Below are 18,315 nucleotides of genomic sequence, written 5' to 3'. Positions count from 1 at the left end.
AGGTACAAGTGCTTACTGCCTGTCCAAGCAGCCACCGCACTTGAAAATGGGACAAAAAACTGTCTGCCCTAGAAAAAGGAATAACACAGTGATGATTTAGATATAAAGATCATAGCACACTCAGTCAGACAGCCTTTCTTCAAAGCCATTCATAGTTTGGTCTTTGTAAAACACAAAAAGAGATGGAAAACATTGTACAAAGGACACAAAGACAAACGTCCGCACACCTGTAGAGCGGCTGTCTCAAGACGGTGTGTTTACTGGAGTGCTGTTGGTTTCAAAAATGTTAGATTTTTGTACAGTACACCGCACAGGTCTGTATAATGAGAAATTGCATATTAAAAATTAAATTCACTTTTAGCTGAATTTATTTTATGGAATTTATATGGAAAGTAGAACTGAAAAACATAACAACCAGCTCTGATGTCAGGAAAGTCAATAGTGTCGGCTGTTTCAAAGTGAAAGGTGTGTGTTCATCCCTGTGTGGTTTAAAAACTGAAAACCAGCTTTAAAATGCAACATACATATTTTAAAACAACAAAGGCAGTTTTTAACATAACATACTTTCATTATTTACATTTATTCCCAGTTTTTCCTCTCAGACTTTGTGAGGATTTGTAAAAGCTGCAGATGATGAGTCAGACATTCTAACCTGCAGACATCAACATGTGGTCTCTGCACAGGTACGCCATCATGTGTGGGATCATGGCAGAATACGACACGGTACAGAACAAGATAAAGAATGGATACATCTTCAAGGTAAGTACTTGTTGTTGCAGTTTTCTAGTGCACATTCTGAAACGTATTTAATGAAACGCTTGCACTATTGTATTTGTCCGTTCTTCATTCATGTAGAGAAGGCCTCTACCCTGCACTCTGACTGGAGGGTATAGGTCCTCCAATCACTCAAGCCACTCCTATAGTCTTTTCAGTTGCATAAGACAGTGTGTGGAACAACAGCACGTAGCATTTTATCTTCTGTCAGCAGCTTCCACCAAACACTGTGTGTACCTGCAAAACTCTTGACAGGTGAAAGAGAGAGATAGACCGCTGGAGAGGGAAGACGCAGAAAAAAAACTGAATCGCAGAGAGAGGGAGAATGGAAAAGAATGAGGGAGGGAGGGAGGGAGGGAAGGAGGGTGGGTGGATGCGTGACAACCTGGAGTGTGTGGTCTCTGCGAGATCGCGTGTGTGAGGTGTTTGTGAAATACTTGTGGGTTGGTGAAGCAGGACAGATCAGGTCAGAACAGAAGGCAGTGAAACAGCAGCCGTGTCATGAATCAACATTGAAAATCATCTTCCCTGTCTGTCTTCTCTGTCTGTCTGTCTGTCTCCTTCAGGATCACCTGGATAAAGCCATCGAGCTGAAGCCACAGGACCCGCTGTCCTACTACCTGCTGGGCCGCTGGTGCTACGCTGTACGTGACCCAGTCCAAACACACAACACGTTTGTCTCTCTCTCTCCTCGCGCTGGCAGACCGGCTGACATGTTTGCTAACCCACCCACGATTTCCCCCCATTCATTCCCACTGTTTGAAATTCCCCGATTTCCATTATAATATTGAACTGTGGCAATATTTTTCTTCCTGCTCCTGTTCATGCTCTCTCAGGCGAAGTGGCAGTTGTTCTTTTATGCAACTCACGACTCTTTTACCGTCATCTTGTCTGCTAGTCTTTTAATCCCTAGTCTTTTTTATCCCTAATCTTTTCTTTTTTGTGTTTACATTTATGTTTGAGGCCATTACATTTTTAATTGGATGTTACTTTTTCCTACACAGTCTTTTAATCCCTGCCATTGTTATTGCACGTCGGTAATTTGGTGCTATTTGGATATACAGGTTTACCGATATTGAGCCATTTATCACACAACATGACAAGCTATGTTCCTGAAAGGTATGAAGCTCACCTCACCTGTGCTGTTGGTACCAGAGAGAGAGAGAGAGCGTGTGCTACTATGCAAATCTCATTTGAGCAGTAACACCTGATATTTTCAAGGGTTGAGTTTTATGGTCTCTCTGTAGCGCATTGATGTTCAACAATGATCCACTGTTCGCATTCAGCCAGCGGTTCTGTTTGAAAGATCACGTGATGACGCCAGAGCAACACTACACCTGCAATTAGACGTGGCTCTGGTGAATGGTGTGAGTGGGGAACATTACATGTTTGACCCAGGTCTTCTTCTGGCCATTATCATCTTCTGCGAAAAAGAAAAGGTGTCAGAGGAGAAGTATCAATGCACAGAAAACTGGTGGTAATGAGAAGTGGGAGAAGCCGCAGTCTGGAAATGTTGTTTTTATGGCTTAGAAAAAACGATACGTTACCAATCCATCAACTTTGTTTCCGTTAGCTGCTGAAGCACTTTATTTTACGGTCAGTTGCTCAGAGACATAATTAGCTTAAGTATAAAACCTCCATTCTAGCTCTAGATTTGGCGGCAGCATGCTTCAACAGGACCTGAGAGATTGTTGTTTTGCCTTTGGAAATCCAATGCGATGTGGATGTTTTTTAGGAATCAGAAGTTGATGGTCTTTGTTATTCACAGCTGCCCATTAACATCTTGAGGAGTAAGCTGACACCACCTGAAGTCTTGTTTTTGCTGACCTCCAGTGGTCTGACATGTCGGCTCACTCCAGGATCATTGGTTACGTCGCTGTCGGGTGTGGCCGCAGCTGAGAAACAAAGCACACGCGCTACATGTGCAACAGGCCTACAAGTTTCCTTCTTTTCAATCAACCTGCTGTTCATCCACTGTCAATCTCGTTTGCAGAGTTGTCTTTCAACTTCAGATGTCTGGTTGTTTTCAGGTGGCTCAGTTATCATGGCTTGAGAGGAAAGTGGCTGCCACGTTATTTGGAGAACCTCCAAGTGCTACAATTGAAGATGCACTGAAGAATTTTCTGAAGGTATTTTCCTTTTTTCTTTGTCATCCACACACACACACACACACACACACAAAATACATACACATATACATTAAAATTGCACAAAAGTAAAAAGGGGTGAGACACAATGATTCGTACAAACCAGAAAACATTGTGTAAGCGTTGGTCAAATCTGTATGTATATGTATATGTTACATATTATATATGTATATATATATATATATATGCACATACTAAGTATTTGAACTCTATGCTTGCCATGTTTTTCTCAGGTCTTTTTTATTCTCTCGTCTCTGCTCCGGTCGCTGATTGGCTGCCACCTGACAGGTGCAGTGTGTGTGTGTGTGTGTGTGTGTGTGTGTGTGTGGACTGCAACAGGTGGTGCAGCTCCCACAGTGTTGCCCACACACCTGTCTGCGCTGTGGGCTTCTCTGTGTGAAGCCACCAGTTCTGCAGCTGCCGATAATCTGCATTATGAGGCGTTGAGGGGAGATCTGTAAACTGGAGTTACAGAGGATAACCCACGTTTACAGTCTCCACCCCAAACGACATGAGTCTCTGCATGGACACTGGTCACATGCCGCATCATCGACCACCACCCAAATGTGACGGGATGGACAGGTCACAGGAATGATTGACCCGGTCATGGGACTGAGACAGGAGTAAAATTCCTCTCCTGTGTCACCGTCTACTGGGACTGAAGGATTTCAGTGTCAATCGATGATCTTTCAAGCACTTAATCTAGAAAAACTAGAGAAGAATCACACCAAACAAGGAACTGATAGGGGATTTGATGTGTTTATTTTCACACAGTTTGTGGTTTCCTGCGAGCTGCTCTGATTGTTTAACCTGTTACACTTAAAGGTTTAATCTGTGTTCCCACATTTCAAATGTTTATATAGGAGATAACAGTGTTTCTCTGTGCTTCTCCTCCTCGTGTCTTGTGTGTCTCTCATTAACTTGATTTGAGGCCTGTTTTGAGTCCTGTTACAACATGCTCCAAACAAATACATCCTGTGAGTTTGCAGCAGATCCTCAGCCTGTGACCTGTGGTTATCTGTACTTGTCAATCGGGGCCCACGCAGAGGAGGAAGAGTCAATAAATTTAACCACCGACATTTTTTTTTTTTTTTCTTCTTCTTCTTCAGGTTGAGGAGATCCAACCAGGATATTCTAAACTCAACTATGTTTTTCTAGCCAAGGTCAGTACCAGAAACTTTACATCACAGTTGTCTAACCTGCAAGGGACTAAACAATGACAGTGACAGACAGTTGTTGTTCTGGTTGACAGTGCTACAAAGACCTGGGACAGAGGGAAAAGGCTCGGAAGATGTATGAAGCTGCTTGTTCAATGAGCGCCGTCTCCAAAGAGGTACACTTCATCACTGCTCCTCCTTCTGTTTGGCTCATTGACTGGATGTGTGAGCAGTTACATTGTATTTTAAATAAATGTTTTTCCTCAGGATGAAGAGGCACAAAAGGAGCTGGATTTACTCTGCCCAGCGCTCGGAGTGTGACGACGACAAGGCGTAGTAGTACACATTCTGTTTGAAGTTCTTTTTCCGTGTGTGTGTGCGCGTGTGTGTGTGTGTGTGAGAGGCCATCATATTAATTCACTCTGTGAGTGGAGGGAGGTGTTACGTGGCATTTTATCACCAATGGGAGCAACAGGCTCCTATAGTCAGAACATCCTGTGAACCTTTAAATCAGACTTTTATTCTCATGTTGTGTTGCTAGTAAATTTTAATAATGGAATTTTAATAATGATAAAAACAAACCTCACATGCCTGGTTGTATTAAATCAGCAACAATTTCTTTTCCCTCCCTCAAATAATCAAGTCTATCACCAACAAGTCTTTTGAGATTGATTTTAGTTTTGCAGAAATTGGATTAATTATGAATCAGTCATCGCTGTGATTGTTGGTATTTCTGTTTACCTTTCTGTACCGCAGTGTGTAGCAAACTTTCTCTCTGAAATCTGATTGCTCTGAGTTTCCTTGACAACAAAGACCTGTCACTTTCTTTGCGACGGCGTCCCATGGGACTGGCTGTTCCTTCCTCTTCCGTCCTGTTTTTTGTTGTGTCTCCCACCACAAAATCCAAGTGGCAATAACAAAAGCACATCAGACAATGGTGCACCCAAACAAAGATCTTGGAATGCCGTGACCACTGGACGAACTCTGCCGACATTCACACCAGCGTCTGTGCTCGACGGAGAATCATGTTATAATCATGTCATCATATTAACATGATATTCAGACCTCTTCCAGACATTTTAATATGTTGCATAAAACTCATTTTCAGATTTCAACCCCCCATAAGGACAAACAACATTTTAGTGACTTTTGCTAATTTGTTATAATGGAAAAACTGAAACATCACATTTTGATTCAAGTATACAGACTCTTTATTTAACTCAGGTACCTTCTGTTTCTGCTGGATCATTGTAGAGATGTTTCTACACCTTGAAGGGATAGTTCAACATTTTGGCAAATTAGCCCATTGCCAATGGGACTGCTTGCCGAAAAACTGCCCCCGACGGGAACACACATCAGCGGTTTTGCATAAATTTATCTCGAAAACAACTCTCCATTATTATCTCATAGTGCGATGAATGTGCAGGTCACAACTTGTCCACGAGAGTGTTTTGGAGTTGTTGGATTGTGTATTTGAGTTTGATGAGGAAAACCAAGAAATCCCATTAGCCTCCGTAGCGTAGCTCTGAGCAGCTTGCAGCTCTTCTCCACAGTTCTAAGAACAAACTTGCACCGACAATTAAAGGTAACAAACCTACTCCTAAGGCTATAGGGATTATGGTAATGGGCCAATTTGCCAAAATGTTGAACTATCCCTAAACTGGAGTCCACCTGTGGTACATTCTGGTGACTGGACACACACCTGAGGGTATAAGGTCTCACAGGAGTGTGTCGAGCTGTGTTGCGTAGTAGATGGATGAGGCTAAAATGATTCACTGTACCTCCATCTGTTGTGTCAGTTGGCCGATGTGGCAACACTGTGTTTTTATTTTAGCAAAAGGCTGCAATGAAACAGTACATGTGAAAAAGTCTGAATTGTTTCTGAACGCACCGAACAACAACCCTCTCCGAATTTTTCTAGTCCAAACTATGAGGATTTTTACACATGAATTGATCACAGTTTTACTTAAATGACCTAATGTGTCTTTCCTCTTTCTTTCTTTTTTTAAATCCCAGCTGACCCTGGGTCAGAACGTGAGACTGACTCCTGGGGTTAACATTTTCTTCTGCATGTTCACCAAATTTAGAAGGGTTTAGCAAAGATCCCATAAAGGATCAGTGGACCTGTAGCTCTACGTTTTCAAGCAAAATCCACTTTTTAATTCCTGTTGAAGCCTGTCAGGAAGGTTTCTTTTTCCTAAAACCATATAATTTTCAGACGTTTCATTTTGTCTGAAATCTGTGCAACATGACTCGTTTTCATTGAGACAGAGAGCGCCGTCCTAAGCACACCACTCAAATTTTAAATAAGTGTAATGTTTATAAAAAAGGCTCCTGTTACCATTCATATATACAACATCCAATTATCCCAGTTTAGGTTCAGTTAAGATTTTACTCATGTTTCAGTTAATGTTAAAAACATCCACACAGTGATTCATTTTTCATACCTGGATTAACAAATTCTGATGCTCAGGCCTCATTAGTCCACTGAAGAACAAACAACGTGATTGGATGAGTGTGTTTTTAAAGGGACCTGACTGATGAGCATGTAAACGGAGCCATTGAAGGAGAAACTGAGAGCAAATTGTGTGATTTTTTTCCCTCATTTACTGAGAGCAAATTGTGTGATTTTTTTTTTCTCATTTGCATTTGGACTGATGGCTCTAAAGTAAAACTGTAGTGGATGAAACAGTGGAGGACGACTTGTAGCTGTAGCATGATGTGTTGGTGCATGTAAAAACATTCCTGGGCAATGTAATGCCTCTAAAATCTAAAAGTAATGTTTGATTATTTAATATAAGCCATTCCTAATTCTTATGTGATGTTTGTTGTGGGTGGTGGATTTTAGACTTGAATATATTGTGTGAAACTTTTAGTTTTGTTTACTATGGGATTTTTTTTTTAAATTAATTTACACTCTGGTTAACTCTATTTAATACTGTGTTTTAATTGTATCTGCAAAATTACAAAACAGTTTTTATTTGTCACTTTACATATTTTCTACCAACACAATGAATGTATTTGCTGTTTTTTTTTGTTTTTTTTGCTTTCAAATGCCAAAGCAAGTGAAATATTCATCAAGATTACTGTATATCACATCTGATACACTACATAGAGATTATACTGAAAACTATCATAGGCTGCGTGTACCGGATGATTAATGGTACTATGGTCTATAATTAAATCTGTGCAATCCTAATAGGAATTGGCATTTTGTCATTTGTTTTGCTTGTTTAAGTTCCTAAACTTGTTTGTGCACATGTTTTATTGCTGCTGAGTAACACATTCTCCAAAAAAAAAAAACTTTATGTAACTTCTAATTAAGTTTAACAGTGATTTTTGTTTTAAACTAAATTGATACGGATCCAAAGTCAACAAAAAAATGCACCAGACAGCAGGCTCCTGCATGAGTATAAAGTTTTAAGACATCCATTCCCTTTTCCCCAGACTGTACATTTTGTGCCAGGCCAATCGGGAATTAGGTACTGGATCAGATTCAGGCCAATGTCTCGCCAGTCTAGTCATGTTACAGCATTTTTTTTCCCACTCTAAGTAGGTGCCTCCCAAATGAGCACAGGTGTTTGTTTATACAGTCATGAAGACTGATTTTTATTAGCCTCCTGTGCACTTAAATCAAAAACCTCAGTTGACACAACCACACAAATCACTTGCAGCTGTTTTTTCTTAAATGTGAAGGAAACCCTCCATGTTTTACATATATCCCCTGGCATCATATAGAATGTCTGTGTGATTGCATCTAATCTTGATGTCTATACATGGTGGCGTACAAAACAGAACCTTGTGCTATAAGTCCTCTTTCTTGCGTAGTTCAAATTCCAGACAGAAGAGGCAGGTAGATGCTGTAGTCTGTCTTTCACAATAAGTGTCCTTACAATTATGTAATAATGCAGGTATCAGGACCCCACCTCTCCATCCACCTCTCCGCTCTGGTCTTGATCTTAGCTCCGTGTTGATCATCTGAACTTGGATTCAGGATTCAGTGAACAGTGTTGACCTGACATTTCAGAGCTGCTGTTCTTTTATTCCCAAACTCCTATCAGCCCAGCAGCCAGCAACCATCTCTCTGAATACCACATCTGTACAATCTTGCTAACATTCATTCAGATCTCCACGTATCCCTCCATTCACAGCCGTAAGCTCAGTTATGTCTAAGTTACACAACTCCTGCTCAGCAGCAGAAGGGTCTTGTTGTGCGCCTCTGTCCACGTTTTATCCTCAGCCAATGCAGGATGCGAGTGATTCGCACTAATCTCGTTAATGCGAACTTGACAGGTCTAAGCTGTGATGACATAGGATGCGTCTTACCACTTGTACGTGCAATATTTGATCTCTCCCAGCTGGGTTGTTCCACCACAGCCCTTCTTATGATACGTGTCCAGAAAACTTGCGGAAGGCACCTGCAGCATTTGGTTTTCATGTCGAATTTCTTGGTTCAGTGCAGCAACTTCCACATCTGAAGCACTGTCTGCCGCCGTTAGTTCAATATTGTGTTAAATCAAAATCAGCTTCTCTCATTATGATAAAATATACGCTTCATCGCCTTTATTAAATTCCCTATAGTCTTATCAACACCCCTGTCTGTGACTGAGTGAGTGATGGAGTTAAGGGACCTGAGAGTAAATGAGGACAAAGTTGTCACTCACTGCGTACGTGAGAGAGAAGCAAACTGATAAGGAGCTGAACGCAGCTGACACCAGGAATGATGTCATTTGTTTACAGTTGTGTTCCTCTATTTCCAACATTACGGTCCAACCGTATAGCCACTGGGTTTTGACCTCACTTGTGTTTCATGTCAATCATTTTCAGAAACGCAACAAAAGCAGTAACTCCTAAAGGTTGATATTACAAGTCATTATATCCCAGTGAAACAGGCGTTTTAACGAAGACATTATCAGCTTCTCTGCAGGATTTAGTTAGTTTGTGTTTGATGGTCTGTCAGTCTGACCTCACCAAGGAGGTGGAAAAGTAAACTTGTTGTTTTCCTTCCCATTAGATTATGCTTGGAACGCTGCCACCCATGACTTCACTGGCACTATTTAGTCTTCGGTTTTAATATTGTATTGGCAAAAAAGGGAGAAAGGGAGCGTGGAGGGGGCCGTATCTGTAATCATCTACTGTAGTTTTATCTGAATTTGTCACGCACTCCAAAAAGTTGTCTGGCTGGCTGGCTGCAAGCCTCCCGTTGATCGAGAACAGGATGTTCTGGCAGGGTGAGATAAAACACTGTGCAGGGAAAGGGATCTCCCAAACACTTCCCTTTTGTTCCCACCTGACCTGGTCACATGCCAAGAGTTTGTTGATTTTTTTTTTTTTTTTTAAGTGGTCCATGATGAGACTGTGTAAAATACTGTGTTAATCAGCTCAGCCTGATCAGCATGAAGGAGTCGCATTGGTGTCAAATCTTCAGGCATCTACAGACTGAGGTTTCAGAAGGTTGACACTGCGACATGGATCAAATACTTTTACATGCAACATTTCATATAGACAATGATAATATGTACTGAATCACACAAGTCAATACAAGAATGAATTGTAAACAGTGTGCGTCACCCATCTGCACTACAATGAAACAATCAAGCTTATCAACGGTTGATTGCTGTGTCATTTTGTGCTGCATTGCTGTTGGGTGCTTAGATGTAACTCACGCACAGCAGCAGTCACGTTGTCGGACTTTTATTCCAGGCTGCCTTTGGCCACATGACCTTGACAACGGCCTTGTTTCAACCTTTACTCAGACAGGAGGAATTTTCTTTGGAGCCACGACTGTCGAGTTTTGGTCAAACCCAAAATCTTACTCGCTTTTAGCTATATACAGTATACCAATAGCTATAATGCATCACAGGATTGAACTGCCACTACAGGGCAGTAATTCTTCCTCTTAAACCAGTTTGTTATGAAGGAAACGTCATAAGATAAAGAAAAGTTAAAGTGTCTGTTTATTATATGGTACAATATTTATAACAATTTTCAAGCAAGCTGGTTGAAGGAACACTCAGAAGAGCAACATCACAGCCGCAGTAATGTGTAGTCCAGAGCTTAGAGTACTGTAATGCTATAGCCATGTCTCACTCAACTAAGTTGTGTACAGCTCTATTAAAAAGAAGCGTTTGAGGTAAAGATACTGTGCTGTTGGATTTGAGCTATTTATTGACCCTCATCATGTTGGATTGGATCAGACTGACAACACCACTGTGTGGAAATCAACATGTTATCTCTATGCACTACTTTTTTAGAAATAGGTCGGCTGTGGTAAAGTTTTATGAGGATTGTCCAGCCGCCAGGATTTTTTTCTTTCTTTTGGCTCCTTATACATGTATAATGTATTAGGTTTGTTACTTTAAGTCACATGTTAGTTTGAAGATTAACCTGATTTATGTTATTCCAAAAAAATCAAGTTAGAAGTCAACAAATGCTCAAATCCAAGACTTAACAATCAGTGCATCAGCCTCCCATGCTGAGACAGCAGTAAGATGAGTCTACAAAAAAAATAGGTTACCCCAGTTGTCCCAAATACATGGATATTTCTGTAATATAATAATATAATTAAGTAGTATACTAGTAATGGTTACTGGCATCTTGAGCACTGGAATTACATGATGGGCTGAAAAAAAAGATTTTCCATAAAGCAGCATCCTACAACATTCAGACTTAAACAACAACATCTCTGTGAGAGACACAGCAAAACAAAATATAAGAGATAAAATAACACTGATTTATAATCCATCTTTCCATAATGTGCATTGGACAGCAGTTCATAGACACAAACAGTACTTGCAGCAGGTGGGGTGTACCCTTTTCACTCCTTTGCCTTGTCCTTTCAAACAGCATCTACAGTAGGGTTCACTATATATTAATAACATGTCTTTAAAGAGCCTGAATCCTGAGTAACTACATTTTACACTATACAAAGACAAACTAGACATTAGTACTGAATGTTCTGTGTTAGAAGACGTCAGGCTGAAGGGCTGAAGTACTCCATGAGCTTATTGACTGACTGTAGATGGTAGGCTACATTGCGTTTGTCACATAAAAAACTCCAGTTTTAATTGTTGGCCTTCAAATATTACTTATTTTTGTTTGGTGGAGTTTGTCGTGTTGTTAAAAAAGGGATTTTGCAAAAAAGAAAAAATCAAGTAGTGATAAAAAATTGCAGCCAAATTAACAAGATTCCTGAAAATACATTATTTTTTAAAATATATATTTGACAGAGCACGACTACATGATGATTCGTGCCAATACATTCGCAGCAGCTCTGACTGCTGTCAGTGTTGCTTGTACTGAGGTCAGTTTGAGGCTGTTTTCTGGTCGTCGTCCCCCCCCCCCCCCACACACACACACACACACACACTTCCCCACCTCCATGAATCAAAAGATGATGCTGATTGCTAAGTGGTCGGTCAGATTCTGTCTGACGTTCAAAGAGATTCATCCGAGGTGAACTGCTGAAGGTGTGTGAGACGTTGCACGCACACGCGCTGCATGCCTCCCCCTGTGAGACAGACCTGACATCTGTTTCTGTCTGGCACCATAACACCTACAAATAAGTCAGTGATCAGTCGCTTTCAACTCACTGTCATGTTCAGCAATTAAAACGGTGTGTAAAGAGTAAGAATCGAGCCTGAGATTTCAGCTTATAAATAGTTTTCAGCCCACAAACGTGAGCTTCAGTCCATAAGTCTTTTGTGTTTCAGCCTTCATTTTTTCGTTATTGTCATATAGTTTCTATGTCATTCAGTCTGGTGAGCCTCACCCTTGACCTCCTCCCCAACGTGCGGCCCTGTGGCTTCGTCCAGCAGCGTCGAATGTTCACGCAGAGACACCGCTATAGAGAAGGGTAGAGGTTTTAAAGTCAGACCGTAGTTGTAGTCCAGTGTGATGGCGGTGGCCGGGTTCGAGGTGATGTTGCACTGGTGGGTGATGACGGAGGTGAAGAGGAACAGCTCCAGCTTGGACAGCTCCTCGCCGATGCAGCGCCGCTTCCCCAGGGAGAAGATGAGCACGGTGCTGGTCAGGTCCTTGTTCAGCGCTCCGTCCTGGTTCAGAAAACGCTCGGGGTTAAAGGTCTCCGGCTCGGACCATATGGTCGGGTCGTGGTTGATGGACCACTGGTTGATGAAGACGACGGTGTTCTTTGGTATGGCGTAGCCCATGACGGAGGTGTCGGCGGTGGTGGAGTGGGGGATGGTGAGCGGGACGAAGCTGGTGAAGCGCATCACCTCGTAGATGAAGGCCATGACGTACGGGAGCCGCGGCTGGTCCTCGATGGAGGGCAGGCGGCTGCGGTCCACCACCCTGTCCACCTCCTGCTGGAGACGCACCTGCATCTCAGGAAACCTGCATCGACAGGTGGGCATGTTTTAGGTCAGTGCTTCCCAACTTTTTTATTTTGACATCACAAATTTTTGGCAACCCCCTGATCATGTGCAGTCATGTGATTGCGGCCGTCAATCAAGATGCGTCGGCTCAGATATTTTTATATGCTGCATTTTATTTGAACTTGATTTATATTCGAGAAAGTGGAAGAATAGAATACAGTTGATTAAGATTGTGTGTGTTTTTTTTTAAAGAATAATAATCAGTTAAAAATATATTTTTATCAGTACATTTTTTGACCCAATTTGAATCCCAGGCGACCCCACATGGGGTCCCGACCCCAAGGTTGGAAAACACAGTTTTAGGTGATTTACACACTCATCTCAGCTAAAGCAGTAAGGGAGCAGACATGTAGAGATTTGGTTTATCTAAAAATCTAATTACTCGCCCCCTCATCAGCCAACTTTTCACATTGTTCTGCAGAATCATATAGCTCAGGCTGTTGAATTGCAGCTGTCTGTTTTTAGCAGGACCCCTGATTGGATCAAACAATCAAACAGGATTAGAAAATGAGCTGGTGTCAAATCTGGCAAAGATCCTGCCATTTATACAGTGAAACTTTGACTGGGCACCTGATCCACTCTCTGCTGCTGTGTAGTCTCACCTCTTTGTACTACATTGTTACATAAGACAGGCGCTTCTGAACTTCCTCAACCCGGCAGCAGGATGAGGGCTCATTCTTGATTTATTGTCTTGTGCTATTTCCCAATTCAATTAACATGGGCTATTATTTATAGATCTGGAAGGCCAGGACATGAACATGATGAGGAAAAAGGTGCTTACTTGACAAGTATGATGACGATCCACTGCTCTGCAGTTGACAGAGTGTCTTGACTTGCTCCAAATATATCCCCCACAGTGGAGCTCACGTAGTCCTTCGTCGCTGTCTCTCCTGTTTTATCTCGGAGTTGCTCCAGTCCCAGAATTAAAGCATCTGTCATGTCCCTGATGGTGCTGGACTCGATTGTTTTTCTGTGCTCCATGACTTTATCTCGGATGAACATGTAAAACTCCACGTTGAGCTTCTTGAAGTTGTCAAATATGGTTTTGATGGGGTTGGGGAAGTACTGGAGCCAGGGCATCACGTCCACGATGCTCCCCGCTCCCACTGTCTGGGTGAACTGGTCGTTCCTGCCCACCACCTCCAGGAACTCCTCGTCGTCGTAAGTGTACCTCTTCCCAAAACACACCGCGGTCATTATGTTGGCCGTGGACACCACCAGATAGGTCATGGGATGGAAATACTGCTGCTGCTCGGTTTTGCTCAAGAACAGCCGCAGCAGCTCCTTGATCTCGCTCATGACGTGATGCTCAAAGGTCTTTTTGGTGTTTTGGTTCCCGGTGGAAAACATCCGCACGGTGGACTGCGCCACTTTGCGATGCACCTTCCACCAGTCCGTGGAGGTGCCAAACGCGAGGCTGTTCCCGTTGGAGATGTATTGGAAAGAGGTGAAGTCCGGTCTGCCGGCAAAGTCCGGCCCCTGCTTTATCAGCGCCTGTCTGATGGAGTCCCCGTTCAGCACCACCACGGTCCGGTTGCCCAGTCTGATCTGAAACACGTTGCCGTATTTCTTCACCATGCGCGCAAAATACAAGTGCGGCGCGTTGCCAAGTTGCGCAGCGTTGCCGATGACCGGCCAGGAGAAAGGACCGGGCGGCCCGGAGCAGGACGGCTGCCGGAGCCACCGCCACAGGTGGAGGGAGAACAACAGAGTCACACAGGTCACCAGCAGCGCGCTGGGAGTCCCAGGGTCGAGCCCTCGCAGTATCACAGTCATGATGGAGATCCTGCAGGAGGAAGGTGACAGTGAAGGGCTGTTACAATTAAGCGCACGTATAATTAAAGGTATCAAATGCTTGTGAAATAAATTGTAAATTAAATGAATAGAATAAAATGAAATGAAATAAATAATGAGGTGATTAAATACCCAGTCATGTTCTTGGTTCACCAAAAAAAATCCCAGTCTTTACGGTTCATCCAGAATATTTAATGCCACTTATTTTATGTCCAAAAACAAAAACAAACAAACTTCAAATCCAAACTCATATATAAGTGTGCGCGCGCTACATCTGAACTCTGAGACATATCAGTTTATTAGTCTAAAAAAAAAATCCTCTCTGAGCAGCAGATCGTCCATCCACAGTGAGCAGCCTGTTGTGCATCCACATACAGCGTCAGTGAGTGTGTGTGAGTGTGAGTGTGTTGTGCTCCCTGCTCTCCATGCTGTGAAGCCGCGCGGTGCCGCGTCAAGTTATTTATCCACAGCATCACGTCAGCGCCTGTGAGCGCCCGAGCCCTGCTACAGGGGGCAGTTTCGTTGTGAAGGGTGTCACCCCACACACTCCCACCACCACCAACTCCTCCCCCACACCACCCCACCCCACCCCCCGCTGCCTCCCTCCCTCACCCAATTTACAGGCTGCGCACGTTATTGTGAAGGAAGCGTTTCAACTCCGACTCAATAAGTAGAAGTAAAGGTGTCAGAGTCTCTGTTTTCTTTTTCGTTTGTTTTTGTTTATGCGTGGTGTGTGTCAGAATATTTTTTGTTTTTGTTTATATATCTAGTCTATTGTGCTTTACTACAAATAACAAACACACAACAAACAGACAAATATTTATATAGCCTATTTGTCTGTTTGTTATGTGTGGTAAAGCAAAATAGACTAGATAGTAACTATGCCTAATTGTCTACTCTAGGCTTCCACTACTGATGATAATAATAATAATAATAATAATAATAATAATAATAATAATAATAATAATAATAATAATAATAATAATAATAATAATAATAATAATAATAATAATAGGCTAACAATAATAATAATAATATTATTTTCTGTATATCAGCTTGAGCGTTTGTTAACCTTGTTTATTTTCATTATTTTTATGGCTTCCTCTTCGGGGCTCGGAGTCAAAGCACTTGTAAGAACGTGTGCCGCTGCCCGAGGGGAGTTAATACTCCTCACAAGTCACCGCAGTTCAAAGTTTTTAACATAAATTATACAGGCAACATCCACTAATAACAGGAGCTCTGACGCAGGTTTGACGTCTTGTTGTACCATTTTAACAAACAAGAGGTAGCTGCGTTATTAGAGGATGGAGCCCACCGTGGAGAGGGTTAGCTGAGTGCAGCTTTTAAAACACTCCATCATGCACAGTGTTAAATGTGTGAGAGAAACAGACACACATGCATCCAACACGGTGGGACTGCGGGGGCTTATTTCTATGTTATAACTGTGTAATAAATGGGGCTTAATAAACCCCCAGCCTCTTATTCATTTAGTTTTGTTGTGTGTGTGTGTTTTTTTTTTGTTTTGTTTTTTTAGAACAACAGACATCTGTTAATTGAAGCTGTGTGTGCTGTGTTTCCTCTGAGTCTGAAGTTGTGTGAGGTTGTGTTTTCCCATGAAGCCACCAGGAGGAGGCGACGCTCGCGCTGCAGCAGCTCATTAACTCCCCTAATTAACCAACTGCGCTCCGTCCTGCAGGACAGGACTCCTCACACCTCTGTGTTGCTCTGCACTGATCCTGGTACAGCAGCAGCAGGCGACGCGCCTCTATCGATCAGGACTGGTTGATATGTGTTTGTGTTTGTTGTTTTCTGGGGAGATAATTGCTGTTTCCCTCTCTGCTGCTGTGGCGGATAAACCCAGCAGCCTGAGTTGCCTCGGCCGCTTGTTTTGGCTCATCGAGCAGTTTGAACGCGCCTTTCATTGAGTCTAAGTTCGGGTCTCCGTCCTCCGCCCGGCTCCTGCTGGTCTGGTCCGGTCTGGTCGTGATTCGGGGATCCAGCTTCAGCACCGCGGACAGCGGTTCTGAATGAACCGGGTGATGATGACCCTCTGACCCTCAACAGTCTAAGCTGCTTCTTCTAGTTTCAACACGATCTGCCGCCACAGTGGATGTATCACCTCGCAGTTTAATTGTGGTTAAAATATATTAGCTTACAATTTTTATGTTTAAAGCATCAATTTAATGATTCCAATTGTATGGTTGTATCCCAAGTAGAGGAGACTAATCTGACATATATAGCCTAGGCCTATATGAAAAATAAAAAAGTAATAGACTAAAGAATCCTTATTTGTCAGTATAAAACACTGACTTGCCACAGTTTTCTAATTATGTTTAAATCAGACGATGAAAACATTGCTATGATGTAGCTATAGAAACACAGTATATCCAGGTTTAATCAGGCTCGTGTTCGACTCTTAAGGTGGCCTGTTATGAGTCATTACTTTTTCATTCCCCTGAATCATCAAATAGGGTGTCTTACAGTAATGGCTATTTCAATTACAAATAAAACAAAATTAATATAAAAAATGTTCAATTCCATAATTTTTTGTTTAAAATCCTTCCTGTTTTAATTCTGATTAAAAACATATTTTGAAATAGGCTACAGAGAGAAAAAAGAAAGAACGAAGAGCACAGAGACACTTACTGAGTCTGATGATCCCCTGACGAACCTCTGATAAGATGACGGTGTGATCTTGCTTTATTCCAGCAGTGAATGGATCAGTGAGGGTGGAAACAAGCTGGTGAATGAACAACTGACCCCAGCCTCTTTACTGCAGCACCAGTTATTAGACCGAACCCCGACAGGTCCCTCTGCCTTTTACTCCACATAGGAAAATCCAACAAGCTATTTGTAAGTGTATTTTCAAACAAGTGATAATTTTTTAATAATGTTATTACATTATTTCTTGCTGCGTTTTTTTCCCCTTGGGGAGAAGGCCATGGTAGAAAATTGTGTGTGTGTGTGTGTGTGTGTGTGTGTGTGTGTGTGTGTGTGTGTGTGTGTGTGTGTGTGTGTGTGTGTGTGTGTGTGTGTGTGTGTGTGTGTGTGTGTGTGTGTGTGTGTGTGCACTGTTGTACCTATCTAAGAGGGGACATCGGCGTCGTTACACATTCACCAACAGGGGACCAAGCAGCCAACAGGGGACTTTTTTTAGGTCCCCTCTTGGACATGCTTTAAATCAACTAAAAATCATGTGAAAAACCTTCTGGTTAATTTTTTTAACTTTAGCCAAGAGGGGACCTGAGTGTGTGTGTGTGTAAAATACCATATTCAGCAGTGCCCCGGCAGGCTGGAGCAGGGTTTTTAACGACTCATTCACACACGTCGTTTCTTACACTCCTCCATAGTGTGAACGACTTGCAGCCCCGGCAGCCTTTCAGACTGTAGAGAGGCTATCAAACAGGCTCCTTAGTGAACAAACCAGTACCTTGAAACATAATTTGTTATTCTTTGTAACAAAATATAAAGGTTCTGTTTTCATGGATGTCTTAAGTTTAAACTCAACACTGTATTAGGTATAATAGACATTTTAAAATATTGAAAAAATTGATCACCCATAACAAAATTTTAAATAAAATGGTAATTTAGATCATTTCTGTTGAATTCTGATTAAACATTAAAAATAATTGACCTTGCTATTGTTGCTTGTCCAGTTTTTTTAAGCACAGGGTTTCAATTTTACAATATACATGTGTTCTCAATCTGTATAGGAATTATTAGTTGACTTACATTGCAGAAAAAGGTCCACACTTGGTTTATATGGAATGACAGGGGTCCACTGTTGGTTGGTGCATAATGACACACGACCCCACTTAGTTAGCATAGAGTGACATACACACTCCATCATGTGAGTGTGAAGTGATAGTTTTTAAGAGAAAACTTTCATCAAAACTTAACACAAAAATGTATAATGAGTAACACCAATAATGTTGTAAATATTTTTAAAATGTAGGATGTACTACTGCAACACACATTTCTACAGTCTATTCATTTTTTAAGAGAGGGTTTTAGGATTTAGGGTAATCTTAATGTACTTGCATCATA

At 42.0% G+C, this 18,315-nt stretch overlaps 2 protein-coding genes across 6 annotated transcripts in view; one reads left to right on the top strand and one right to left on the bottom strand.

Annotated features, from left to right (window-relative positions):
* rmdn2 (regulator of microtubule dynamics 2) overlaps positions 1-18,315 on the top strand; it is a 175,083-nt gene that overhangs the window by 32,552 nt on the left and 124,216 nt on the right. For 4 of the 5 annotated variants that reach the window (XM_083988566.1, XM_083988564.1, XM_083988565.1 and 1 more), the window contains exons 6-11: positions 684-759; positions 1,341-1,418; positions 2,805-2,903; positions 4,031-4,084; positions 4,174-4,254; positions 4,346-6,073. In XM_083988566.1, coding sequence (XP_083844692.1) covers positions 684-759; positions 1,341-1,418; positions 2,805-2,903; positions 4,031-4,084; positions 4,174-4,254; positions 4,346-4,399 — 442 coding nt within the window. In that variant the 3' untranslated portion in view covers positions 4,400-6,073. Of the gene's footprint in view, positions 1-683; positions 760-1,340; positions 1,419-2,804; positions 2,904-4,030; positions 4,085-4,173; positions 4,255-4,345; positions 6,074-18,315 lie in introns of those variants that run through there. The other variant, XR_014596001.1, reaches the window with a different exon arrangement.
* Positions 11,486-14,675, bottom strand: cyp1b1 (cytochrome P450, family 1, subfamily B, polypeptide 1). The gene is made up of 3 exons (XM_083988130.1): positions 14,401-14,675; positions 13,256-14,260; positions 11,486-12,433 (listed from the first exon to the last, which is right to left on the bottom strand). The coding sequence occupies exons 1-3, from the start codon at positions 14,406-14,408 to the stop codon at positions 11,827-11,829; spliced, it is 1,620 nt and encodes a 539-aa protein (XP_083844256.1). The 5' UTR covers positions 14,409-14,675; the 3' UTR covers positions 11,486-11,826.

This window comes from Trachurus trachurus, assembly GCF_905171665.1.
Source record: "Trachurus trachurus genome assembly, chromosome: 15".
NCBI classification, from domain to species: Eukaryota; Metazoa; Chordata; class Actinopteri; order Carangiformes; family Carangidae; genus Trachurus; species Trachurus trachurus.
This window is presented reverse-complemented; position numbering and strand designations above follow the sequence as displayed.

Bases quoted from the DNA above. Each gene is read 5' to 3' on its own strand.
- cyp1b1 (XM_083988130.1), bottom strand. The intron at 12,434-13,255 runs GTAAGCACCTTT...CTGTCGATGCAG, and splicing joins ATCGTCATCATACTTGTCAA to GTTTCCTGAGATGCAGGTGC.